Here is a 27150-nt window from a genome sequence, read left to right on the forward strand (position 1 = left end):
GACTAGGGCTGGTAAGCGTCGGCATCAGGAAGCGGCAGGTAGGCAGTCAGGGGGCAGGTAGTTGATTCCCGGCCGTCAGTGGGCAGGTAGTGTGCTGTGAGGCCTCTTTTCAGAGAATATTCACACAGACAGCATTGGTAGGAGCTAGATGATACATACATACAGAGAGTGGGTAGAAGAAATCTGCTAACCACAAATCTATTTTCCAAGAGTATACGTACAGTGAGGCTGGGTAGGAGCTTCATGGTCGACTGAAGGTCTTTGTCTGACAGGAATTTATCTGGACCCAAGTCAACCTGTGCAACAACAAAACCACAAACTTAACACATACTTTACCAGCCAAAAAACCTCCAGGTGATAGGAACACAATACAGGTTAGAATTACTTTAGAACTATAAATGCAGATACCAAAACGACAATTGTCTGTCGCTAGCAAGTGAAAACCAGTCAGCGCCTGGCCCAAGAATAGTTGTACCTGCAGTATAAAAATAGGTTTTGGTTCTACCTCTCTGTACCTTCGCATTGTAAAGCAGCTATAAGATGACAATGATGTTCTAAAATAATTTATTAAAAGTACCAACAGCAACAGTAAACAGCAAATAGCAACAGCAGACTTACCCAACTCAACACTTGACGTTCCTTGGGTTGTTCTTTGTTTTTGATTAGGAAATATTTCTTCCGTATCCTCCACCCTGAAAGATGATAAAAACATGTTCATTTTAATATCACATTTTCCTGATTAACAGTCCACTTACATGACAGCTTTATCGGAGTCACAATGGTGAGTTCATGGTCAACAGAGTTGGTGTATAACCAATCAATTTAGAGGGAAAGGGGGGGATACTTAGTTGTACAACTGAATGTGTGTTCTGCATTTAACCCAACCCCTCTGAATCAGAGAGGGGCGGGGCTGCCTTAAATCGACATCCAATGTCTTCGGGCGACCGGGGATTTAGTCCTCTTAATTATGAAATCAGTTCACCTCGCTTTATTTACAAAAGCACTTTGAGGCTATCCGAGTTATGAAAAAGCACTTCGGTGTTCCGTCCATACTAATAATAAGCATCAGGTGTGTCACTCCCATGTTAGAGCAGTAACGTGACATTGACCTGTCCCCTAATATTCCTCCTGAAGCAACGGAGACGAGAAAACGACAGTCACGACATCCACGGAGACGACAGACATCCACGTGACACAGCAGCAGGTCTTTTATATTTCCTGACATTTTTATAAATCACTCCTTGTTATAAGAACACCGAGGCTGTTTATAATCTTTAATTCTATACAATCACTACAATGTTATTACACAGCCCTAATAGGATATTTAGCGCTTTATTATCATGTTATTACAGCCTTATTATAATAGCATTATAATCAGGCTATAACCATATTATAATAGCATTATAATCAGGCTATAACCATATGGCATGGCATTATAATCAGGCTGTAATGACACACATAGCATTATAATCAGGCTGTAATGACACACATAGCATTATAATCAGGCTGTAATGACACACATAGCATTATAATCAGGCTGTAATGACATGTTAACATGCCTGATTATAATGCTATTATGTATTTTTATACGGCTCAATTATCAATTTGTTTTGTTTTTGTAAACCAATCTTTGATGATGAATAATGTGTCATGTTATTACAGCCTTATTATAATGTCATGTTATTACAGCCTTATTATAATGTCATGTTATTACAGCCTTATTATAATGCCATGTTATTACAGCCTGATTATAATGCCATGTTATGCTATTACAGCCTGATTATAATGCCATGTCTGTTATTACAGCCTGATTATAATGCCATGTCTGTTATTACAGCCTGATTATAATGCCATGTCTGTTATTACAGCCTGATTATAATGCCATGTCTGTTATTGCAGCCTGATTATAATGCCATGTCTGTTATTACAGCCTGATTAATGCCATGTCTGTTATTACAGCCTGATTATAATGCCATGTCATGTTATTACAGCCTGATTATAATGCTATCATGTCTGTATTATTAAGTTATGACAACGTTACTTATTGCTGCTATTTTTATTGACTTGACCAAAGCTTTTGATACGTTAGACCATTCCATTCTTGTGGGCCGGTTAAGGAGTATTGGTGTCTCTGAGGGGTCTTTGGCCTGGTTTGCTAACTACCTCTCTCAAAGAGTGCAGTGTATAAAGTCATAAAGTCATAAATCTAAACACCAAATCTGCTGTCTCAGCCACTGCCTGTCAGCAAGGGAGTACCCCAAGGCTCGATCCTAGGCCCCACGCTCTTCTCAATTTACATCAACAAAGCTCAGGCAGTAGGAATCTCACTAAATCCATTTACATGCAGATAATACAGTCTCATACTCGAGTGGCTAGATGTTCTTTACCATTCGGCCATCAGATTTGCTACCAATGCTCCTTATAGGACACATCACTCATCTCTGTATACCAATCGCAAGACCCACTGGTTGATGCTTATTTATAAAACCCTCTTCGGCCTCACTCGCACCTATCTGAGATATCTACTGCAGCCCTCATCCTCCACCCGTTCTGCCAGTCACATTCTGTTAAAGATCCCCAAAATCACACACATCCCTGGGTCGCTCCTCTTTTCAGTTCGCTGCAGCTAGCGACTGGAACGAGCTGCAACAAACACTCAAACTGGACAGTTTAATCTCCACCTCTTCATTCAAAGACTCAGTCATGGACACTCTTACTGACAGTTGTGGCTGCTTTGTGTGATGTATTGTTGTCTCTACCTTCTTGCCCTTTGTGCTGTTTTTGTGCCCAATAATGTTTTGTACCATGTGGTGTCGCTGCCATGTGGTGTCGCTACCATGCTGTGTTGTCATGTGTTGCTGCCATGCTGTGTTGTCATGTGTTGCTACCATGCTGTGTTGTCATGTGTTGCTACCATGCTGTGTTGTCATGTGTTGCTACCATGCTATGTTGTCATGTGGTGCTGCCATGCTATGTTGTCTTAGGTCTCTTTATGTAGTGTCTCTCGTCGTGATGTTTGTTTTGTCCTATTTTTAAATTTGCATGCAAGTCCCCGTCTCCTCAGGAGGCCTTTTTTCATTTTGGTTATCTGTCATTGTAAATAAGAATAATGTTCTTAACTGACTTGCCTAGTTAAATAAAAGATCAAATAAAATAAAATCCTTACAACTTACCAATGTCTTTCAGAGGCTCCACCACTTCCCACTTAGGATCCGACCTGAAGAACATGGATACCTGCTGTAAGGCGATTTCTGTCGAGGAGGAGATGATGAGGGTCAGTGTGACAACCTTCCATTTGAACAACAATTACCCAATTTATCAACTCAAAATATACCACTACCCTTCAAAAGTTTGGGGTCACTTAGAAATGTCCATGTTTTTGAAAGAAAAGCAAAACATTTTTTTTTTGTCCATTTAAAATAACATCAAATTGATCAGAAATACAGTGTAGACATTGTTAATGTTGTAAATGACTATTGTAGCTGGAAACGGCTGATTTTTTAATGGAATATCTACATAGGCGTACAGAGGCCCATTATCAGCAACCATCACGCCTGTGTTGCAATGGCACGTTGTGTTAGCTCAGCCTCTCTTAAAGTACGGGTCTCTGACCTGTTGATAGTGGGTCGCGACGTGTCAGTGTAAATGTATAATTATTTCATTAATTACTGGAATTGATTTGGCCAAGTGTATCTGCGCTCTCTGTTCAGTGCGCCGTCTGTTCAAGCAGCTCTCTGCTCAGTTTGGCAGCTGTGTGAATGGGAGAGGGAGATGCCCGTGTGCTCAGCGGTTAACCGGATAGCTCACTCCGCTACACACGATGCAGCGCTGTCGTTCAACAGTAGATGATGTGCTGTCCGCCACTGACTTGTCACTCGCCATCACTCACCGCTGTCATCAAATGGACTCATGCTAGCCACAAATTCTGACTGAACTCAATTGTTTTGAAACGCATACTCAGCGATTAGTTTCTCTCTCCTTCAAGCAAACTTTTAACGAGGAGCGCCCACAATGTGTTTTGTGCTTAGCAATTAGTCTCTCATAACGAACAAATGTAATAAAACGACACGTCCTGATCAAACATCCACAGCATGACGGTAAACCCCGGAAGTTCTTTCAGAACAGGGCAGAATGCGTCAGGAAACAGGGCTTCGACAGTGGAAAAGTCAGTCAGCTATCAAGGAATTGTTGTCATTTTACAACAGGTGATAAGCAAAAATGAGGGAGTACTAACTAACTCTCATAGTAGTTAGTAGATGTGAGTTTCTCTTTCAAACAATCCCATGGCCTTGTACACAGCTAATAGCTAACGTTAGCCAAAGCAAGCCAGTGTAACCATAGTAACAGTACAGATGAAACATGATCAGGCCTGCTGTACATCTTACTGTAGAAATTAATGTTGAAAACTAGTCTAGGTTGGAACTGTTGCTGTTAAAATACAATAATAATAATAGTTATTCTTAGCTGGAATAAACTGATTGAAGCAAGATGCTTTTTGAGGCAAACCCACTCTCACAGTTCTGGGTTGTTCATCTAGAACAGGAAGTGGTCTCCTGCCTGACTGAGAACCCACTCTCACAGTTCTGGGTTGTTCATCTACAACAGGAAGTGGTCTCCTGCCTGACTGAGAACCCACTCTCACAGTTCTGGGTTGTTCATCTACAACAGGAAGTGGTCTCCTGCCTGACTGAGAACCCACTCTCACAGTTCTCGGTTGTTCATCTACAACAGGAAGTGGTCTCCTACCTGACTGAGAAAGTAATGTTCTGGTCCAGTTTGGCAAGTAAGGTAAGATGTACAATAGGCCTGATCATTTCATCTGTACTGTTACTTAGGGTTGAAATATCAAAAAGCCTGTGTGTGTGTGTGTTCTGTTATTCATCTGTGTGATGTGATCAATCTGTTAATTCCAGTTCAGAATGAAAATGATTTATTGTATTTTAACAGCAACAGTTCCAACCTAAACAGATATGTAAGAGTGTTTTTAATGGGGGGAAATAAACATGAATAGATATTTAATTTCATTGTTATTTGTTTTTGTCTATATTGCATTTGTTTTAGGTATACAGGCAATGAAATGTACAGATATGTATAGTTGCATATTTTCCTCAGTTTGGGTCCCAGGAAAACAGAATTTCTCATTTGGGTCCCAGGCTGAAAAAGTTTAAGAACCCCTGTGTTAGCTAATCCAAGTTTAACACGGTACAAAGGCTAATTGATCATTAGAAAACCGTTTTGTTATGTTAGCACAGCTGAAAACTGTTGTTCTAATTAAAGAAGCAATAAAACTGGCCTTCTTTAGACTAATTGAGTATCTGGAGCATCAGCATTTGTGGGTTCGATTACAGGCTCAAAAACAGCCAGAAACAAAGAACTTTCTTCTGAAACTCGTCAGGTCTATTCTTGTTCTGAGAAATGAAGGCTATTCCATGCGAGAAATTGTCAAGAAACTGAAAATCTCATACAATGCTGTGTACTACTCCCTTCACAGAACAGCGCAAACTGGCCCTAACCAGAATAGAAAGAGTGGGAGGCCTCAGTGTACAACTGAGCAAGAGGACAAGTACATTAAAGTGTCTAGTTTGAGAAACAGACGCCTCACAAGCCCTCAACTGGCAGCTTCATTAAATAGTACCCGCAAAACACCAGTCTCAACGTCAACAGTGAAGAGGCAACTCCGGGATGCTGGCCTTCTAGGCAGAGTTCCTCTGTTCAGTGTCTGTGTTCTTTTGCCCATCTTAATCTTTTATTTTTATTGGCCAATCTGAGATATGGCATTTTCTTTGCAACTCTGCCTAGAAGGCCAGCATCCCAGAGTCACCTCCTCACTGTTGACATTGAGACTGGTGTTTTGCGGATACTATTAATATGAATTACCGTATTCTAAAATGTGATTTCTGTTCTTCTGATCAACGTAGGTGGACGCCCTAATCAGGTTACGCACCCAATGGATATGGGTCTGGTACATTTCTCAAATGTCCGGTAAATTAAAATGCTTATGTCCAACACCACATTTTCCTAACTGACACCCTGTATCACACCCATGCTAGACACACCCACCAAACCCTGCATCACACCCATGCTAGACACGCCCACCAAACCCTGCATCACACCCATGCTAGACACGCCCACCAAACCCTGCATCACACCCATGCTAGACACGCCCACCAAACCCTGCATCACACCCATGCTAGACACGCCCACCAAACCCTGCATCACACCCATGCTAGACACGCCCACCAAACCCTGTATCACACCCATGTTAGACAACCCTAAGAGTTCACACACCTGTGTAGTTGGCAGAGTAGTTGTTGGTGTCGAGGAACTTCTTGACCAGTTGGCAGGTGGCTAGGATGTGATGCTGAGTAATAAAGTCTAGGTAGACCTGTAGTCCTCTCTGTCTCTCTGCTATGAACTCCCTGTCCATGTTACCTAGCAACTTCTTAGGTGGTAGAGGCAGGCTGACGCCAGAGACCTGGGGGACGAGGTTGGATAGAGGGATGGGGGGGTAGCAAAAGGGAGAGAAAGAATGAGTGGGAGAGAAAGAATGAGGTGGAGGAGAGCGAGAGAATGAGGAGGCGAGAGAGAATGAGAGCGAGAGCGAATGAGAGCGAGAGCGAGAGAGAATGAGAGCGAGAGCGAGAGAGAATGAGAGCGAGAGCGAGAGAGAATGAGAGCGAGAGCGAGAGAGAATGAGAGCGAGAGCGAGAGAGAATGAGAGCGAGAGCGAGAGCGAGAGAGAATGAGAGCGAGAGCAGAGAGGGGAGAGAGAACGAGAGAGATAAAGAGAAAGAGAGAAAGAACGAGTTGACACATAGGAATGTAGGGTTCACAGAATGGATAATGGTCAGGAAATGAGCTGGTAAAACCTCAGCAGAAACCTCAGCTTCCTTTTAACGATGGCTTCTCAAAAATGTGTAATGACCAACAAAGAATACTCAGTATGAACACATCGCCTTCATAAAAACACAAAGTTTGCTTCCCAAATGGCACCCCATTCCCATAGGGTGCTGGTCCAAAGTAGAGAGCTATGTAGGGAATAGGGTGCTGGTCCAAAGTAGAGAGCTATGTAGGGAATAGGGTGCCATTTGGGACTCAGACAGATGTGGTGTGGGATAAGGCACTTGTGACCTCTTTGTACCGGTGGAAGTCAAGCCGCACTTACCAACAAACTGCTATTCAGCATATCAAAGTCGCTGTATCGCTTTATGACCTGCAACAATAAGAAACAGGTTGAATTGTGGGAAGAAAAAAAACAACCAGGTTGAGAGAGCTCAGTTTAAAAAAAAGGTGAAAATAGATTTCTAATCTTATTTACAGTACAACATGAAAATATGTTATGTTGAAGAACAAAAAGTCTAATTGAGGCAGATAGTTTGAGGTAAGGTTGAGGTTTAAAGTAGGCTAAAAAAAAATATTCTTATTTACCTGCCAACTGTTTTCTGTACACACGCCCCTTTGTACTCGGATGATATATTCCTGGACAGGAAATGAAAAAGGAACAGGAAATGATTATTTGTGATATGACTTATCAAAGCTATTCATCTCATATGTAGAGCCTAGAGAGAGAGAGAGAGAGAGAGATATATATATATATACATACAGTTTAAATCAGAAGTATACATACACTTTAGCCAAATACATTTCAACTCAGTTTTTCACTATTCCTGACATTTAACCCTAGTAAAAATTCTCTGTCTTAGGTCAGTTAGGATCACCACTTTATTTTAAGAATGTGAAATGTCAGAATAATAGTAGAGAGAATAATTTATTTCAGTTTTTATTTCTTTCATCACATTGCCAGTGGGTCAGAAGTTTACATACACTCAATTAGTATTTGGTAGCATTGCCTTTAAAATGGTTAAACTTGGGTCAAATGTTTTGGGTAGCCTTCCACAAGCTTCCCACAATAAGTTGGGTGAATTTTGGCCTTTCTCTCTTGACAAAGCTGGTGTAACTGAGTCAGGTTTATAGGCCTCCTTGCTCACACACGCTTTTTCAGTTCTGCCCAAAGCAATTCTATGGGATTGAGGTCAGGGCTTTGTGATGGCCACGCCAATACTTTGACTTTGTTGTCTTTAAGCCATTTTGCCAGAACTTTGGAAGTATGCTTGGGGTCATTGTCCATTTGGAAGACCCATTTGTGACCAAGCTTTAACTCCCGACTGATGTCTTGAGATGTTGCTTCAATATATCCACATCATTTTCCTTTCTCATGATGCCATCTATTTTGTAAAGTGCACCAGTCCCTTCTGCAGCAAAGCACCCCCACAACATGATGCTGCCACCCCAGTGCTTCACGGTTGGGATGGTGTTCTTCGGCTTGCAAGCCTCCCCCTTTATCCTCCAAACATAACGATGGTGATTATGGCCAAACAGTTCTATTTTTGTTTCACCAGACCAAAGGACATTTCTCCAAAAAGTATGTGCAGTTGTAAACCGTAGTCTGGCTATTTTATGGCGGTTTTGGAACAGTGGCTTCTTCCTTGCTGAGCGGCCTTTCAGGTTATGTCGATACAGGACTCGTTTTACTGTGGATATAGATCGTTTTGTACCGGTTTCCTTCAGCATCTTCACAAGGTCCGTTGCTGTTGTTCTATGACTGATTTGCACTTTTCGCACCAAAGTACATTCATCTCTAGGAGAGAGAAATGTCAGAGCTCCTTCCTGAGCGGTATGACGGCTGCGTGGTCCCATTGTGTTTATACTTGCATACTATTGTTTGTACAGATGAAAGTGGTACCTTCAGGCATTTGGAAATTGCTCCCAAGGATGAATCAGACTTGTGGAGGTCTGCAATTTATTTTCTGAGGTCTTGGCGGATTTCTTTTGATTTTCCCATGATTCCAAGCAAAGAGGCACTGAGTTTGAAGGTAGGCCTTGAAATACATCCACAGGTACAACTCCAATTGAAGCTTCTAAAGCCATGTCATCATTTTCTTACATTTTCCAAACTGTTTAAAGGCACAGTCAACTTAGTGTATGTAAACCTCTGACCCACTGGAATTGAGATACAGTGAATTATAAGTGAAATAATCTGTCTGTAAACAATTGTTGGAAAAATTGTGTCATTGCACAAAGTAGATGTCCTAACCAACTTGCCAAAACTATAGTTTGTTAACAAGTCATTTGTGGAGTGGTTGAAAAACAGGTTTTAATGACTCCAACCTAAGTGTATGTAAACTTCCGACTTCAACTGTATATACATATATACACAGAGCTCCAACAGTACTGGGACAGTGACACACGAGTTGTTGTTTTGGCTCTGTACGCCAGCTCAAATCTCACACCCCCAAGACATGCTAACCTCTCACCATTACAATAACAGGGGAGGTTAGCATTTTATATCATACCCCCCAAGACATGCTAACCTCTAACCATTACAATAACAGGGGAGGTTAGCATTTAATATCATACCCCCAAGACATGCTAACCTCTCACCATTACAATAACAGGGGAGGTTAGCATTTAATATCATAACCCCAAGACATGCTAACCTCTCACCATTACAATAACAGGGGAGGTTAGCATTTAATATCATAACCCCAAGACATGCTAACCTCTCACCATTACAATAACAGGGGAGGTTAGCATTTAATATCATAACCCCAAGACATGCTAACCTCTCACCATTACAATAACAGGGAGGTTAGCATTTAATATCATAACCCCAAGACATGCTAACCTCTCACCATTACAATAACAGGGGAGGTTAGCATTTAATATCATAACCCCAAGACATGCTAACCTCTCACCATTACAATAACAGGGGAGGTTAGCATTTAATATCATAACCCCAAGACATGCTAACCTCTCACCATTACAATAACAGGGGAGGTTAGCATTTAATATCATAACCCCAAGACATGCTAACCTCTCACCATTACAATAACAGGGAGGTTAGCATTTAATATCATAACCCCAAGACATGCTAACCTCTCACCATTACAATAACAGGGAGGTTAGCATTTAATATCATAACCCCAGGACATGCTAACCTCTCACCATTACAATAACAGGGGAGGTTAGCATTTAATATCATAACCCCAAGACATGCTAACCTGTAACCATTACAATAACAGGGGAGGTTAGCATTTAATATCATACCCCCAAGACATGCTAACCTCTCACCATTACAATAACAGGGGAGGTTAGCATTTAATATCATACCCCCAAGACATGCTAACCTCTCACCATTTCAATAACAGGGGAGGTTAGCATTTAATATCATAACCCCAAGACATGCTAACCTCTCACCATTACAATAACAGGGGAGGTTAGCATTTAATATCATAACCCCAAGACATGCTAACCTCTCACCATTACAATAACAGGGGAGGTTAGCATTTAATATCATAACCCCAAGACATGCTAACCTCTCACCATTACAATAACAGGGGAGGTTAGCATTTAATATCATAACCCCAAGACATGCTAACCTGTAACCATTACAATAACAGGGGAGGTTAGCATTTTATATCATAACCCCAAGACATGCTAACCTGTAACCATTACAATAACAGGGGAGGTTAGCATTTTATATCATAACCCCAAGACATGCTAACCTCTCACCATTACAATAACAGGGGAGGTTAGCATTTAATATCATAACCCCAAGACATGCTAACCTCTCACCATTACAATAATGGGAGGTTAGCATTTTATATCATACCCCCAAGACATGCTAACCTCGCACCATTACAATAACAGTGGAGGTTAGCATTTTATATCATAACCCCAAGACATGCTAACCTCTCATCATTACAATAACAGGGGAGGTTAGCATTGTTGGGGAAGTATGATATTTGTGTGTCTAACTTTCTGAAGCATCATTATTCACACGTCATTCAGGATTAGCCGTAATCATGGTAGCATCCACATTAATGTAGAAATGTTACGAAACATATTCTATTCTCATTAACAATAAAAGTGAATCCAAAAATGACACAATAGATAATTCACCATTAATTTATATTATGCACAAAATAATCTAAAACACAACCAAAACAAACAGCAAATTCATCCATAAAGTTTATAGAGTCACAAGCTTGATCTAGTCAGTCCTTCACTAAAAGCTTGATCTAGTCAGTCCTTCACTAAAAGCTTGATCTAGTCAGTCCTTCACTAAAAGCTTGATCTAGTCAGTCCTTCACTAAAAGCTTGATCTAGTCAGTCCTTCACTAAAAGCTTGATCTAGTCAGTCCTTCACTAAAAGCTTGATCTAGTCAGTCCTTCACTAAATGCTTGATCTAGTCAGTCCTTCACTAAATGCTTGATCTAGTCAGTCCTTCACTAAATGCTTGATCTAGTCAGTCCTTCACTAAATGCTTGATCTAGTCAGTCCTTCACTAAATTATCCTCCTGGAGACAAAGGCTTACTGAACTGATGGCCTACTTTTCTAGAAGAGAGGAAAAAAGATAATTATTAGAAATGATTATTGATAGGGCCTAGCCTGGATCCATCATGAAATAATTTATTGATAGGGCCTACTTTCTCCTAGCCTGGATCCATCATGAAATTATTATGAATGATTTTCACTTCATCAAACTTCATTAGGAAACAGAAGGATTGTGTTAGGATCCAGGAGTAACTTTCCCTGCCTTATGTGAGGCATGGTTAACTAAGATCAACTTGCCGTCGTCTCCTTGTCATGCCGTCTCATGTGATTCCTCCGTGATGACGTTACTCCCACACTCAAAAAAAACACAAGACAGGGATAAAAGGAGACGACATAGAACAAGAAATACTAGAAGGGGTAAAGCCTCTCGGGAACATGGCAAGACTGTTCTAGTAGTTATATTTCGATAGGAGAGGACACAGTGGTCAGCAATCCTTCATCCGTCTCGACAACGTTTCACTCCAGTCACAATATTCTATGATAATATGTGAGTTTCACTGCATATTAAGTTAACCATGGACATATTCATCGAGCAGTAGGCGTGCTGATCTAAAATCAGTGTTGCCTTTCAGATCATAACGAAGAAGATTACATGGAGAGGGGAGACCTGATCCTAGATCAGCACTTCTACTCTGATACCTAGTATTCAAATAGCGTTCCCCCAAAATCATTCACTGCAACTGAAGGCTAACACTATAGGCCTGAGTGGGTAGTACTGTGCATACGTCTCAAAATGGCACCCTATTCCCTATGTAGTGCACTACTTTTGACCAGATCCCCATAGGGCCCTGGACAAAAGTAGGGTACTATATAGGGTGTCATTTGGGACACAACTAAGGTCTGACAGGGTGACATGGTAGTACAGTAGCTGGAATAACACAAGCCAAGGGCCCAAAGGTCTGGTTTAAACCTCACCAGGATAATCCACTGCGGGCCACTTAAACACCACTGAGCCTAAGCTATATGCCACTCACATAAACATTATTGTTCAATGTGCTAAAGGTGATACATTCAGGCTGGCAGCAAACTGTGGTACATCCCAGTTTAAAACAACCACACCTGAGTGTATAATGAAGTCTCCTTTTATTGACATTCAAATTCACAGATACATCCAGAGAGGGCACCTGCCTGTTTAAAAAAAGAAACGTAAAAATAACATTCTGTAATAATACCAGCCATCTAGCAGTTTTATATAGTTGGCTTTAGCTAGCCCAGATAGGTTTCCGATCAACTAAGTTAGAGTAGCTAGCTTGTCTAACTATATTAGGTGGCATGCCTGCTGGCAAGGTTGGTAGACTTCAGAAAAGCAAGCAATAACTAGATGTCCTTTCAATCTTTTACCCAGATTTTAGTAGAGACGCAGAGAAACTGCGTCGACTATTCGACCCAGATTTTTTAGCAGAGATGAAGAGAACGTTTATTTTATCCAGATTTTTTATATATATTTTTTTTAATACACCAGTCAGGACAGAGACAGCTCAAGAGCAGAGGAGGCTGGTGGGAGGGGCTATTGGACAGGCTCGTATTAAATGGAACGGTGTCAAACACCTTCCATTGCAATGCGGCTGTGCACCTACAGCTCCTCCCACCAGCCTCCTCTGCTCATTAGGTAGAAGATAAGCAGATAAAGATAAAACAATGATTATGGCTCTAGATTGGTCTTTGAAAAATGATAAATAAAAATGCTATCCACAAGTTCATCGGATTGTGGAAAACTAGATTAAGGGCGTCATTAGCAATAAACCCCTAAGTACCAAGCCATTCTCACGTACTTTGTGCCCCTAAAAACTATTTATTTGGGGTGCACGACGGCCCTGATTCAAATCCATATTATCTAGTTAGCCATGTAGGCTACCTTAAATTATCATTTCACCCTGACTTTACCCAAACACAATTGTATCATCAATATGTGGCATTTTGTCTACCAGTAACGTTATTTACACCGTTCGGCAGTGTTTATTGTGGAAAGACTCAACAAATGACTGCAAATAGGAAACCTCTCAACCATCAACATGACTATTTAGCAAAAGCCCCCCCCCACACCTTTTATAAGCGATACATTACATTTTAGTTCGGGTTTAGCTAACAGCTGTCATTATCTAAAAAAGACAGGAACAAAAATAGTTATTAGGAGAGTTAAAACGTTCACTCGTTTTTAACTCTTTAAAACGGTAACCTATTTCCGTAATGACTTTACACCCCTGAGCCAAACTAGCTACAGTAGCTATTGAATAGTTAGCAGCTGAGCTGAACTACCCAGCTGTCAAAATGTCAACAGGAGCCGTTTCAATAACACCGAACTGGTTGATCAACACTTTCCAAACACGTCGTTACAACAAAACACTAAAACAGCCGTTAAAAAGTGTTAGAGATCAACAACGAAACTGGGTTTATTTTATTATATATTATATATATATATATATTTTTTTTTTTGTTAATAGAAGATGGTCTGACGTCCATAAATAAACTGTTTGTTTGTTAATCTTCACCGTGATAAATTGAGTTAGGTAACTACTTCCTACGGTTTGTGTCCACTTGCCCGGTCGAAGCAGACTCACCGTGTGAGATTGTAGATTTTGGCTGGCCTCGATCAGTGCTGTAAGGGCCACCGTATCATCCAATAGTACCCTTCCCGGGGACTGCTTCTCCAAAAACGCCATCCCGGTGTCCCCTCGATCACTAACGAACCAAACGATAAAACACCTTCCGGTGTGAAACCAAAGCAGATGGACGTGAAGTCAAACTAGCCGATTAGATAGAGTATTTTAGTTAGAAATGAGGACAGGAAGGGCAGGGTTGACACTTGACAGAATAGATTCCCCCCCGACCTCCTACATTTGCTTACAGCTGCACTGGGGTCAGACAGACTTCCTGTTTGGTTTAAAACAAAGACTGAACCAACGCGAGATATGAATAGTAAAAACCTACCTCAATACAAGGATGAGAAGATTGAAAAACGGCGAAAAAACGAGAAGTTGTTCGATCTTCTCAGTGAAACAGTTGGGATAATGGGACCGTTTGGAGTACAACACATTTCCCAAGACATATACCTTCTTGCATCGACTCTGCTGTGTTTTAATCTGAACAGGAAATCTGTCTGACCCCAGTGCAGCTGTACACTAGCGTAGGAATCTATTCTGGCTAGGTTGACACAGGCTGGCTGTGTCATCAGACCAAGTTCAGGATTGGTAATGGGTGCTCGTAACTAATACATAGCTGCCTGCAGATACCCGCCCCCAGTCCAGGGGTGGAGACAGCCAGATGGTCGGTTTGTTTCATTTCACAAGACAGGTTTGGCCATACATTTGGTAATCGGATTAGGAAATACATTTCAAATAAGTACAACAATTGGGTTTGAAAGATCTATGAACTGTATGTCCATGTGTGATTATTCACTATAATTGTGTTTATATTTATCACTAAAACAATACAACATGCATAGTAGGCAACCTTGAAAATGCTTAGTTGACATTTATTTGGAATTCAGATGTGCCTATATACATTGACCTAGGTCTTTAATTATGTAATTTATTTACAAAACAGCTAAGAAGGATCTTTGATCAAACAAAGGTTGCCTCAAATTCAATAAATCATCATTTAACCTAAGAACATTGTACGCAATTATTTGTAATACAAGAGCACAAGACCATGTAACACTTATTTGAAAATTATGAGCAAAACAAGGATCATTCCAGTGCCACTGATTTAGCAGGCATTTGTCAGAAGATGCTTCGGAGGTAGTCCCACAACAGACACTACCTTTGAGCTGTTCCTAGAGGGGTGTGAGACGGATAGATTGTCTATCACACAGGTACTCAAGCCATACAAACATAAAAGGATCTCCAAAAAGCCAGTTAAACAAAAGTACAGGTTTGCAGTACAACATATTTTAAATCCCTGCCGCCAGAACCAAATCGCACGTTAGCTCAAGTTTGTCATGTCAAGAGAGACTACAATATATCCACCAACTAGCTTCAAATCCAGTCCGTTTGTGCTAACATTCCACCCCTTCTCTGTTTGGCATAACAAGGAGTAGAATGTTAGCACAAACGGACTGGATTTGATACTACAATATATCCACCAACTAGCTTCAAATCCAGTCTGTTTGTGCTAACATTCTACTCCTTGTTATGCCAAACAGAGAAGGGGTGGAATGTTAGCACAAACGGACTGGATTTGAGGCTACAATATTCCCTCCAACTGTCATCATCATCATCCTCATCGCGCCCTTGGTTGCTGATCCTCTGGCATCATGATCATGACCTCCCCCTCCATGACCACTTTATCTTTGACGGAGCAGGTCACTGCGATGAAGGCGAAGGACATCTTGATCTTCTTCACCTCGGCTTCAGCCAGAACCTCCTCCCCGATGTACAGAGGCGCCGGGAACCTGATTTCCTGGTACAGGAAGATACAGCCGCTCCCCGGCATCTTGGTCCCCAGAATGGCCGAGATCAGTCCGTTTATCAGCACGCCGTGGACGATGGGCGTCTCGAATGACGTGGTCTTGGCATAGGTCGGGTCCAGGTGAATGGGGTTTACGTCCCCGGTGAGCTCGGCGAAGACCGCCACATCCCTGGCGCTGAAGGCCTTGGTGAGAGAGGCCCGCTCCCCGACATGGAGGTGACGTGGCTGGGATAATGTAACCAACGGCAGGGGGCCCCTGGCCCTTTGAATGCAGTTAAGAGCTGCATAGTTGAAATTAGAGCACAAATGTTGTTTACTAAAGACATTTCTGAAAATGAAGTTCATTCTAGGTATTGTTTTGTCTTCACAGTGTTATGGGTCACTGTGTTGATTCAAGAACCAACAGCTTTGCTCAGTCCAGCTCCAGCTCACGACTATTCCCAGACAGAGTTAACAGGAAAGGTGATACCTAGGAGGGGGGAGGAGGGGGTTTAGTTTTGATACAGATGTTTACATTACGCAGCAGGGTTTGGTCAATTCAAATTAATAGGCAGTCAGTAGTTTACCTGAGTAACTCTGAAAAAGCACAGTTCATTCTGATAGAATCCCAACAGTGTCAGGGCACTCCACAACTTCACCAGACCACTGAAAGAAACAAAACAGACCCAGTCACATCCTCTAAAGAAGGAATCTCCAACCCTGTTCCTGGAGAGCTACCCTCCTATAGGTTAACTCCAACCCTGTTCCTGGAGAGCTACCCTCCTATAGGTTAACTCCAACCCTGTTCCTGGAGAGCTACCCTCCTATAGGTTAACTCCAACCCTGTTCCTGGAGAGCTACCCTCCTATAGGTTAACTCCAACCCTGTTCCTGGAGAGCTACCCTCCTATAGGTTAACTCCAACCCTGTTCCTGGAGAGCTACCCTCATAGGTTAACTCCAACCCTGTTCCTGGAGAGCTACCCTCCTATAGGTTAACTCCAACCCTGTTCCTGAAGAGCTACCCTCCTATAGATTATTTAGATTTATTTTTTGTATTTTCTCCCCGAATTTTGATCTCGTCTCATCACTGCAACTACGTAACAGGCTCGGGAGGCGAAGGTGGAGTCATGCGTCCACCTTAACACCCGCCTGCTTAACCCGGAAGCCAGCCGCACCAACATGTCAGAGGAAACACTGTTCAACTGACTACCGGGGTCAGCCTGCAGAATATTGCCCAAGACTTGCATGCGGAGGTAAATGTATATGGCCAGTTAGTTACCTGTTGTACACACGGAGCACGCCTGTTAGTGTGCTCTCATCAAACTTCAACAGATCAAAAGGGAAGGCACCTCCAACCTAAAACAGAGGACAGAAGTTGACCAATCACTATACTTAGGGAATTCCAAAGTGAGCTTGAATAGAAATAACCCCACCCCCCCGAGGATAACTGGATATAAATAACCCCACCCCCAGGGGATAACTGGATATAAATAACCCCACCCCCAGGGGATAACTGGATATAAATAACCCCACCCCCAGGGGATAACCGGATATAAATAACCCCACCCCAGGGGATAACTGGATATAAATAACCCCACCCCCAGGGGATAACTGGATATAAATAACCCCACCCCCGGGGATAACTGGATATAAATAACCCCACCCCCAGAGGATAACTGGATATAAATAACCCCACCCCCAGAGGATAACTGGATATAAATAACCCCACCCCCGGGGATAACTGGATATAAATAACCCCACCCCCAGGCCAATCAACTAGAAATGACCCCACCCCCAGGCCAATCAACTAGAAATGACCCCAGGCCAATCAACTAGAAATGACCCCACCCCAATCAACTAGAAATGACCCCACCCCAATCATCTAGAAATGACCCCACCCCAATCATCTAGAAATGACCCCACCCCAATCATCTAGAAATGACCCCACCCCCAGGCTAATCAACTAGAAATGACCCCACCCCAATCAACTAGAAATGACCCCACCCCAGGCTAATCAACTAGAACTAACCCCAACCCCAGGCTAATCAACTAGAACTAACCCCAACCCCAGGCAAATCAACTAGAACTAACCCCAACCTCAGGCAAATCAACTAGAACTAACCCCAACCCCAGGCGAATCAACTAGAACTAACCCCAACCTCAGGCGAATCAACTAGAACTAACCCCAACCCCAGGCTAATCAACTAGAACTAACCCCAACCCCAGGCTAATCAACTAGAACTAACCCCAACCCCAGGCTAATCAACTAGAACTAACCCCAACCCCAGGCAAATCAACTAGAACTAACCCCAACCCCAGGCGAATCAACTAGAACTAACCCCAACCCCAGGCGAATCAACTAGAACTAACCCCAACCCCAGGCTAATCAACTAGAACTAACCCCAACCCCAGGCTAATCAACTAGAAATAACCCCACCCCCAGGCTAATCAACTAGAAATAACCCCACCCCCAGGCTAATCAACTAGAAATAACCCCACCCCCAGGCTAATCAACTAGAACTAACCCCACCCCCAGGCTAATCAACTAGAAATAACCCCACCCCCAGGCTAATCAACTAGAACTAACCCCACCCCCAGGCTAATCAACTAGAAATAACCCCACCCCCAGGCTAATCAACTAGAAATAACCCCACCCCCAGGCTAATCAACTAGAACTAACCCCACCCCCAGGCTAATCAACTAGAAATAACCCCACCCCCAGGCTAATCAACTAGAACTAACCCCACCCCCAGGCTAATCAACTAGAAATAACCCCACCCCCAGGCTAAATGCGAACAAGGATTAAGTGTCCAGTGTGAGAGACTGGAATGGGACATTAACAACTCTTAAATCAATGGAAACGGAAGATAGCAACAAATACAAAGTGCTGCAAATAGCAATGTAATGTGAAGAAAAACCACAATTCCCTTGACATGAGGAATACAGAGTACTGAGAGGCACTCTGTACAACATCTATCAACATTTAGTATATTACATCTATATCAACAACATACAGTACATTACAACACTCTATACATTTACACTTATATCAACGACATTCAATACATTACACTACCGGTCCAAAGTTATAGAACACCTACTCATTCAAGGGTTTTTCTTTATTTGGACTATTTTCTACATTGTAGAATAATAGTGAAGACATCAACACTATGAAATAACACATATGGAATCATGTAGTAACCAAAATAAGTGTTAAACAAATCAAAATATATTTTACATTTGAGATTCTTCAAAGTAGCCACCCTTTGCCTTGATGACAGCTTTGCACACTTGGCATTCTCTCAACCAGCTTCATGAGGTAGTCACCTGGAATACATTTCAATTAACAGGTGTGCCTTCTTAAGTTCATTTGTGTTATTCTTTTCCTTCTTAATGTGTTTGAGCCAATCAGTTGTGTTGTGACAAGGTAGGGGTGGTATACAGAAGATAACCCTATTTGGTAAAATACCAAGTCCATATTATGGCAAGAACAGCTCAAATAAGCAAAGAGAAACAACAGTCCATCATTACTTAAGACATGAAGGTCAGTAAATCCAGAAAATGTGAAGAACTTTGAACTTTTCTTCATGTGCAGTCGCAAAAACCATCAAGCGCTATGATGAAGCTGGCTCTCATGAGGACCGCCACAGGAAAGGAAGACCCAGAGTTACCTCTGCTGCAGAGAATAAGTTCAGTAGAGTTACCAGCCTCAGAAATTGCAGCCCAAATAAATGCTTCACAAAGTTCAAGTAACAGACACATTTCAACATCAACTGTTCATAGGAGACTGTGTGAATCAGGCCTTCATGGTCAAATTGCGGCAAAGAAACCACTACTAAAGGACACCAATAATAAGAAGAGACTTGCTTGGGCCAAGAAACACGAGCAATGGACATGGACCAAATTGGAGATTTTTGGTTCCAACCGCCGTGTCTTTGTGAGACGCGGGGTGGGTGAACGGATCCCTGTTTTAGGTAAGTTAGGATCGCCACTTCATTTTAAGAATGTGAAATGCCAGAATAATAGGAGAGAATGATTTATTTCAGATTTTATTTCTTGCATCACATTCCCAGTGGGTCAGAAGTTTACATACACTCAATTAGTATTTGGTAGCATTGACTTTAAATTGTTCAACTTGGATCAAACGTTTTGGGTAGCCTTCCACAAGCTTCCCACAATAAGTTGGGTGAATTTTGGCCCATTCCTCCTGACAGAGCTGGTGTAACTGAGTCAGGTTTGTAGGCCTCCTTGCTCGCACACGCTTTTTCAGTTCTGCCTGCAAATTTTCTATAGGATTAAGGTCAGGGCTTTGTGATGGCCACTCCAATACCTTGACTTTGTTGTCCTTAAGCCATTTTGGCACAACATTGGAAGTATGCTTGGGTCATTGTCCATTTGGAAGACCCATTTGCGACCAAGCTTTAACTTCCTGACTGATGTCTTGAGATGTTGCTTCAATATATCCACATAAATTTCCTTTCTCATGATGCCATCTATTTTGTGAAGTGCACCAGTCCCTCCTGGAGCAGTGGCTTCTTCCTTGCTGAGCAGCCTTTCAGGTTAATGTCGATATAGAACTAGTTTTTCTGTGGATATAGATATTTTTGTACCTGTTTCCTCCAGCATCTTCACAAGGTCCTTTGCTGCTGTGTGTATTTGTGTTTGGAAGTGTTTACTTTAACCTGGATCGATATTTGGGCTGGCTGGTATACCGTATATCTCCTGCATGCCGCCTGCCACTCCAAGCCCTGCTCCCCGTCACTCAAGGAGAGAGCAGTTGTTCGTAGTGACGATACGTTTGATACCGGAGCCCCGAGGCATGTGTCGAAATCGGTAAGCAGCAAATTTCTAAGCAGTGTGCCGATGCTTGTATCACTTTGTCAGGACAACGTCATCAACGATGTCGGGAAGCTTCGTTTGATCACGTCCTGTTTCAGACCGTGTGTTGCAAAATGATAGACCCAACTTATTTTGCCGTTGTTTCCGGTGCTCTCTTCGATTCCGAGCTGCTTTCAAAACACTGACCTCTACTGGACACCGTGATTACAAATATATTCTAAATGTTGTACATAATGTTTCACATGGCCGGTAGCTTAGCAGATAGTTCCCTATTCTATGGGACATTCAGAGTCATGAGGGTATGAGGTCGAATCCTGTTGTAGGCACACTGTTTTGAAAATTGTTATGCGAAACCACACTTTCTGCAGTGTTGTTCAAATAACTTGTTTTATTTAGTATAAGCTTTTGTCTTAAGCATCCTAAATATTGCCATAGATTCAGTTTTTTATTATAGACTAAACTTGAAGGCAAAAGGGAAGAATGGTGTAAGATGAGAACCTGAGATTCCAACTAATTAATGATAGGCTCCTAAAGCCAACAACTTTCTGCTCCGCTACGGAGTTTAAGAAAACAGATGGGGAGAAAATTATATTTATCTGATAATCGTGCGCTGATATATTGCTGACCAGCAGATGTCACCAATGTGCACTGTGAACAGATAATGAAGTTACGGCACAATTTGGTGTAAGCACCGAAGCCTTCAGAAAGCCTCGGTTTCCCATCACTAGTTGTTAGACCGCGGAGTCACAAGCACTTTCTTGTGGTTCTCTCTGTCGGCATGGTCAGACAGATGCAACAACATATTGGTGACATGCTGCTTTCCACCAAGCATTATACATTTACACTACTAGATTCTGTATCTTACCGTCAGCTAATTTGTCTTTTCATACTAAGTTGTGGCTAAAATAAATCTTGTTAGCCGCTAATGCTATATCGCTAGTTAGTTGGCTAGCTAGCTAGCTAGCGAAATGTACTAAGATTCTAGCTAGCTAATACAGCCTGGTGCCAGTGCTGGTGTCGGCCTAGATCAGCATGTTGTTTGTGCAACGGTATCTTCTAAATACTGTTGGAATAGGCAAAGTATGAATATGTTAGCTAGTTAGCTACATGAAGCAAGAGAATGTTTAATGCAATCTTTAAATTAGGGTCACCTGTTGATGTTCTGTCCTTGAGCTGTTTTTGTCTATTAATCTTCTGCATTGTGTAATGTTTTGTATGGTCCCCAGGAAGAGTAGCTCCTGCTAATGGGGATCCTAATAAAATACCCGGAAACACTGACCAACACTTTGGTTCCTACCCTGTCAACATTTCCTCTCTGGCTTATTCATTCATTATCATGACAAACCACAATGTATTGAAGGTTCTGCCCACTATAGAATTACAATATTAAATTAACTAGGCCTAGATGTTTTGCCAATATCATCCAGCCTGTCGTGGCAGTGTGGAAATTATAACAAAAGTGCAGAAAATTAAAAAAATACAAATTGGGTTGTCCCTGACTAAAATAAATTATTGGTTGACCGAGAGTCATCTGTTGTTTCGACCAATCAATTCGTCAAAATGTTAACTTGTATTTCTTCATATATAGACATCCTGTGTTTGAATCAAATCAACTATATGCACTGAGCTCGTATTACGCTTTAAGTGTACTGTTTGATTAAATAATTAAAAACTATCAAAATAAAGGAAGTTGCACTCCTCCATGTATAATTTCCCAACAATTTAATGGGTATTTTCCAACAGGTCAGCATCACTGTGCCCCAAAACGTTGGTAAATGCATTGATTATAGATGGAGTGTACAACTTTATTTTGATAGTTTATTCGCCGCTACTCAACACAAACTATTATTCAGCGCAAGTTTTTTCTACCCTGAGGGAGCACGACTACAATTTATTTGATTGTGCAGGGCCCAGACTTGCCGCACTCCGTTAAAAACTATATATATATGATAGCGAGTGACTGACTGTCAGCGATAAACACTGTTGATGTTCTGTGGTGGTCGCTACAGCAGGGAGGAGAGAGAGACAACGGGCGCTAGTCAGTCACTCGCTATCATATATATATCATATATATATAAAAAATTTAATTATATCTATATAATTATTATTTTTTACGTGTTGCTGAACCTGCAAAAATCATTTCTGACCTTTAGAGTTCTGAAATCCCTCATTCGTTTAGGAAAAACCTTCCCTATTCCCTTAACCCTTGCTCTCTTTAAGTGACACATGTAAGCATGGAATGCATGTGACCAATATGGCCTGACCTATAGCCTATCATAAACGGGTTATAACAACCTCTAAAACACGTGACAACAAAATAGATGAAGTGGCCAATAAACTCAAAACAGGGGGAATGTTTGATTGGTCAAGAGGTAAAAGGGGAAGTCAGATGTTTGTCATAAATGTGACTAGTTGTGGAAAATACTGGTGATGAAGAAAAAAAGTTAAGGAAGAAGGTGCATATTATGTCAAACAGGTGCTGTTAGATTACAACAATGTGTCTGACTACTTGGCACAATGTAAACACTAAATACCAGAGTCTGCAGTGAGTTTAAGGGGGGGGGGGTTACAGCAAAGACTAAACACAGTCGCATTGCTGACATGGAACGGTGTATTCAAAGGGTCCCGTTGTTATTTTAAAACAAACGCTTGATTGCATTTCAAATCCCGAATGACTCGTATGCTGTGTGTTATGACATGAACGAATGGTTGACTGATACAGTAGCCCATATAAGATTTGAAATATAGGCCTAAGGGTAGCCTAGTGGTTAGAGCGTTGGACTGGAAGGATGCAAGTTCAAACCCCCAAGCTGACAAGGTACAAATCTGTCGTTCTGCCCCTGAACAAGGCAGTTATCCCACTGTTCCTAGGCCGTCATTGAAAATAAGAATTTGTTCTTAACTGACTTGCCTGACTGTAAAGGTAAAAAAATATATAATAAAATTACAGTATTAAGATGGAAACAGGATGTGCTCTTCGGCCTACAGTTCAATGGTGGTTACTTATGTAAATGTAATATTTCAGTTTGACATTTTTGATAAATTAGCAAAAATGTCTAAAAACCTGTTTTTGTTTTGTCATTATGGACTATTGTGTGAAGATTGAGGGGGGGAAATAAATTAATATGTTTTAGAATAAGGTTGTAACATAACAAAATGTGGAAAAAGTCAAGGGGTCTGAATACTTTCCTAAGGCACTGTATGTAATAACCATATAGGCAACAATTTCAGTAGCAAGTCTTAGTGATGGACCATGCTACCCCCACGGCCTCCACAATGGATCAGTCCACTCAGACTGGTGTCCTGTACGCCATGATTTTTATTTGAGCTATATGCTCGACCAACAGCCTATCGCCCAAAATGGGGTCAGCCCTAAAAGACATGTATACATCATTTTAGCTTGAAGTTGGATTGAACAGTGTAAACCAATCAGAATGGTGAAAGCCTCATTTATAATGTATGCATTGCCACCCCAGGGTCACGAACTACACAGAGCATATTGAATACTTTTACATTTAAGTCACTTTAGCAGACGCTCTTATCCAGAGCGACTTACATGACCGATTAGGTTTAAGTCCCTTGCTCAAGGGCATATCGGAAGATTTTTTTGGTCTCCGGGATTCGAACCAGCGACCTTTCTATTACTGGCCCAACGCCCTTAACTGCTTGGCTAGCTGCCCCAGTTATTCAAATACATACAAAAAAAATACCATCAAGACTGATATGATAATTCTGGCCATAATTGCCCAGCTCTAATCCATATGGATTTGTTCTGTTTCATTTCAGTTCAGGTCCAGCCCGGTCTAGCTTCACTTTACCTCTCCATACAGGTCCCTGAGGCCAGAGACGATGAGCTGCTTCAGTTGGGCTGCACTGAGTCTGGTGCTTTCATTCTCCAACACTCTGAGGAGGAAAGGGTTCAAAAGAGGTCATGAATTAACAAGTGTTTACTATGATGCGTTCAAATCAAATCTTTGTGAATCTGTGCATCCTTACTGCAGGGTTCGAAATGCACACACAGCACAGAGTAGTTTGAAAGTGAGTTGTGAACACCGATGCACTGTCACCTCACAGTTGTTTGTCTAGTGTGTACTCTACTCCGGGAAAGGAGTTGTTCCTGACCACGTGACCAGATCAGATAAAACTATAGGGCCTCGGGGAAAGAGGCAGGAAGTCAATTGAAAAACAAACATTTAGCATCAAATGGGGAAAAAAACTTTGATCAAGTGGTGGTGACACTTACAGGGAGATCCTCATATAGTGGTAAACGGATGTGTTTTTGTACACAAGTCGCTCATAAGTCGCAGGTTCGTCCTGTATGTCTGCGCGCCGCATTCTATTTGGCTACAAGCGTCGGGTGTCCTTCAAAACAAAACAAAAAGTAGCAGTACCGTTAAAACTACTATGGTCTGACAATGTAACGTTAAGTCAGTATTTTAGCCTATAACATGTCAAAGGTGATATACAAGTTGGCGATTCAATGCATTGCAACGTGTAGGTAATAATGATTGAACGTTATGCAGTTCACTGTTGCAGAAACCTGGATCTGATGAGGCTAACGTTAGCTAGCAGCTCAGCTAACTAGCCAGCTACAGAGGTTTGAAATGGGCCTAGCTAAATATCTGAAATATTATATTGGTTCTTGATGACAGAATCGTTTACTGTACTTTATACACTCACCAACTGCGTCAACGTGTTGCTGCTGAATCCACTTTAACCTTTTTTATTTTTTATAAAAGTCTGTAATAATAAACTTGCCTGTTGATAAGTGCTTGACTCAACGCGACTGACAAAACGTGCTTGTCCTGAAACTACGCATGCGCAGAACATGTACATTTTGTAAACAGTGGTAGAACTTAAATTAACTCCTCCCTCTTAAACCCCATTGGATAAGAAGGTCAGAGGGGCGGGACTTCGGGCTTTCAATTCAAGGGGCTTTATTGACATGGAGAAAAATATGCTAACATTGCCAATGCAAGTGAAGTAGATAATATACTAAAGTGAATTATACTTCCAAGCTTTCTCATCCAATGGATTTTCAAATCAAATCAAATGTATTTATATAGCCCTTCTTACATCAGCTGATATATCAAAGTGCTGTACAGAAACCCAGCCTAAAACCCCAAACAGCAAGCAATGCAGGTGTAGGAGCACGGTTTTGAGAAGGAGGCGAGGAGAGAGTGTACATTGGACACGAGGTGATCCAATTGAGTTTTTCCCAACGAGAACAGAAGCGCCGAGTACTCTTGCTAAAATCAAGTGTCGCCACCTAGCGAAACAATGAGGTATTAACACAAAACGAAGCTTCTTGGTCGCAGTTTAGCATATGTCATAGCGGGTGCAGCGAAATGCTTATGTTACTAGCTTCTATCAGTGCAGTACAATGTCAAACAAATACACACATAATAAAAATGCAAATTAAAAAATGAATCAAGAAATGTCGGAACGAATTGTCGTTTTTGAATACTCCTTTCTGATTTTTATATAATATATTTTATATGTTATATATTATAGCGTGCATTATTTCCCTATAATGCTCAGTGTATTTGCACGGTAGAATTTAATAGCAATAGTTAATTTGACATGTTTTGTTTGAGATGTTTTTGAAAGCAAAAGTCAAACAGGGGATACCGGTACTGAGTCAATGTGCGGGGGTACAGGTTAGTCGAGGTAATTTGTACATATAGGTAGGGGTAAAGTGACTATGCATAGATAATAAACAGCGAGTAGCAGCAGTGTAAAAACAAAGGGTGGGGGTTCAATGTACATTATTAATTGTTCAGCTTGGGGGTAGAAGCTGTTAAGGAGTCTTTTGGACCTAGACTTGGTGCTCCGGTACCGCTTGCCATAGCAGAGAGAACAGTCTATGACTTGGGTGACTGTAGTCTTTGACAATTTCAAGGGCCTTCCTCTGACACCGCCTGGTGTAGAGGTCCTTGATGGCAGGGAGCTTGGTCCCAGTGATGTATTCGGCCGAACGCACTACCCTCTGTAGCACCTTACGGCCGTAGGCAGAGCAGTTACCATACCAGGTGGTGATGCAACCGGTCAGGATGCTCTCGATGGTGCAGCTGTAGAACTTTTTGAGGATCTGGGGACCCATGCCATATGTTTTCAGTCTCCTGAGGAGGAAAATGTGTTATCGTGCCCTCTTCATGACTGTTTTGGTGTGTTTGGACCATGATAGTTCGTTGGTGATGTGGACACCAAGGAACTTGAAGCTCTCGACCTGCTCCACTACAGCCCCGTCGATGAGAATGGGACATGCTCAGTCCTCCTTTTCCTGTAGTCCACAATCATCTCCTTTGTCTTGATCACATTGATGGAGAGGTTGTTGTCCTGGCACCACACTGCCAGATCTCTGACCTCCTCCCTATAGGCTGTCTCATCGTTGAGGGAGAGGTTGTTGTCCTGGCACCACACTGCCAGGTCTCTAACCTCCTCCCTATAGGCTGTCTCATCATTGTTGGTGATCAGGCCCACCACTGTGGTGTCATCAGCAAACTTAATGAGGGTGTTGGAGTC

The 27150-nt window shown here is 41.8% G+C and overlaps 3 protein-coding genes across 11 annotated transcripts in view; all 3 read right to left on the reverse strand.

Moving 5' to 3' along the window:
- The window catches only part of pxk (PX domain containing serine/threonine kinase), a 54322-nt gene extending 39728 nt beyond the window's left edge, over nt 1-14594 (reverse strand). For 6 of the 8 annotated variants that reach the window (XM_042324938.1, XM_042324939.1, XM_042324936.1 and 3 more), the window contains exons 1-7: nt 13958-14286; nt 7429-7479; nt 7166-7213; nt 6289-6475; nt 3174-3251; nt 619-692; nt 222-296 (exon numbers count right to left, since the gene is read on the reverse strand). In XM_042324938.1, coding sequence (XP_042180872.1) covers nt 222-296; nt 619-692; nt 3174-3251; nt 6289-6475; nt 7166-7213; nt 7429-7479; nt 13958-14059 — 615 coding nt within the window. In that variant the 5' untranslated portion in view covers nt 14060-14286. Of the gene's footprint in view, nt 1-221; nt 297-618; nt 693-3173; nt 3252-6288; nt 6476-7165; nt 7214-7428; nt 7480-11636; nt 12645-13957; nt 14287-14327 lie in introns of those variants that run through there. The other 2 variants (XM_042324935.1, XM_042324940.1) reach the window with 2 other exon arrangements.
- A 901-nt stretch (nt 14595-15495) lies between these two features.
- LOC112255101 (hydroxyacyl-thioester dehydratase type 2, mitochondrial) lies at nt 15496-16151 on the reverse strand. The gene has a single exon (XM_024428162.2). The coding sequence runs from the start codon at nt 16149-16151 to the stop codon at nt 15618-15620; it is 534 nt and encodes a 177-aa protein (XP_024283930.1). The 3' UTR covers nt 15496-15617.
- Nucleotides 16135-25464, reverse strand: rpp14 (ribonuclease P/MRP 14 subunit). Of its 2 annotated transcripts, none has more exons than XM_042324944.1 (6): nt 25384-25464; nt 24869-24987; nt 24444-24528; nt 17066-17142; nt 16373-16451; nt 16135-16275 (listed from the first exon to the last, which is right to left on the reverse strand). In XM_042324944.1, the coding sequence occupies exons 2-6, from the start codon at nt 24958-24960 to the stop codon at nt 16219-16221; spliced, it is 390 nt and encodes a 129-aa protein (XP_042180878.1). In that variant the 5' UTR covers nt 24961-24987; nt 25384-25464; the 3' UTR covers nt 16135-16218. The 2 variants fall into 2 exon arrangements, with proteins under 2 accessions (XP_042180878.1, XP_042180877.1); XM_042324943.1 differs by having other exon boundaries at nt 25306-25454.
- Nucleotides 25465-27150: the final 1686 nt, after the last annotated feature.

This window comes from Oncorhynchus tshawytscha, linkage group LG07 (genome assembly GCF_018296145.1).
Source record: "Oncorhynchus tshawytscha isolate Ot180627B linkage group LG07, Otsh_v2.0, whole genome shotgun sequence".
NCBI classification, from domain to species: domain Eukaryota; kingdom Metazoa; phylum Chordata; class Actinopteri; order Salmoniformes; family Salmonidae; genus Oncorhynchus; species Oncorhynchus tshawytscha.

Excerpts from the sequence above, each read along its gene's own strand:
- LOC112255101 (XM_024428162.2), bottom strand. The coding sequence starts at position 16,151 with ATGAACTTCATTTTCAGAAATGTCTTTAGTAAACAACATTTGTGCTCT.
- rpp14 (XM_042324944.1), bottom strand. The coding sequence starts at position 24,960 with ATGCGGCGCGCAGACATACAGGACGAACCTGCGACTTATGAGCGACTT. Across the intron at positions 24,529-24,868 it reads CACTATATGAGGATCTCCCT|AGTGTTGGAGAATGAAAGCA; the intron begins GTAAGTGTCACC and ends TTTCCTCCTCAG. Across the intron at positions 16,276-16,372 it reads GCTTTTTCAGAGTTACTCAG|GTATCACCTTTCCTGTTAAC; the intron begins GTAAACTACTGA and ends CCCCCCTCCTAG.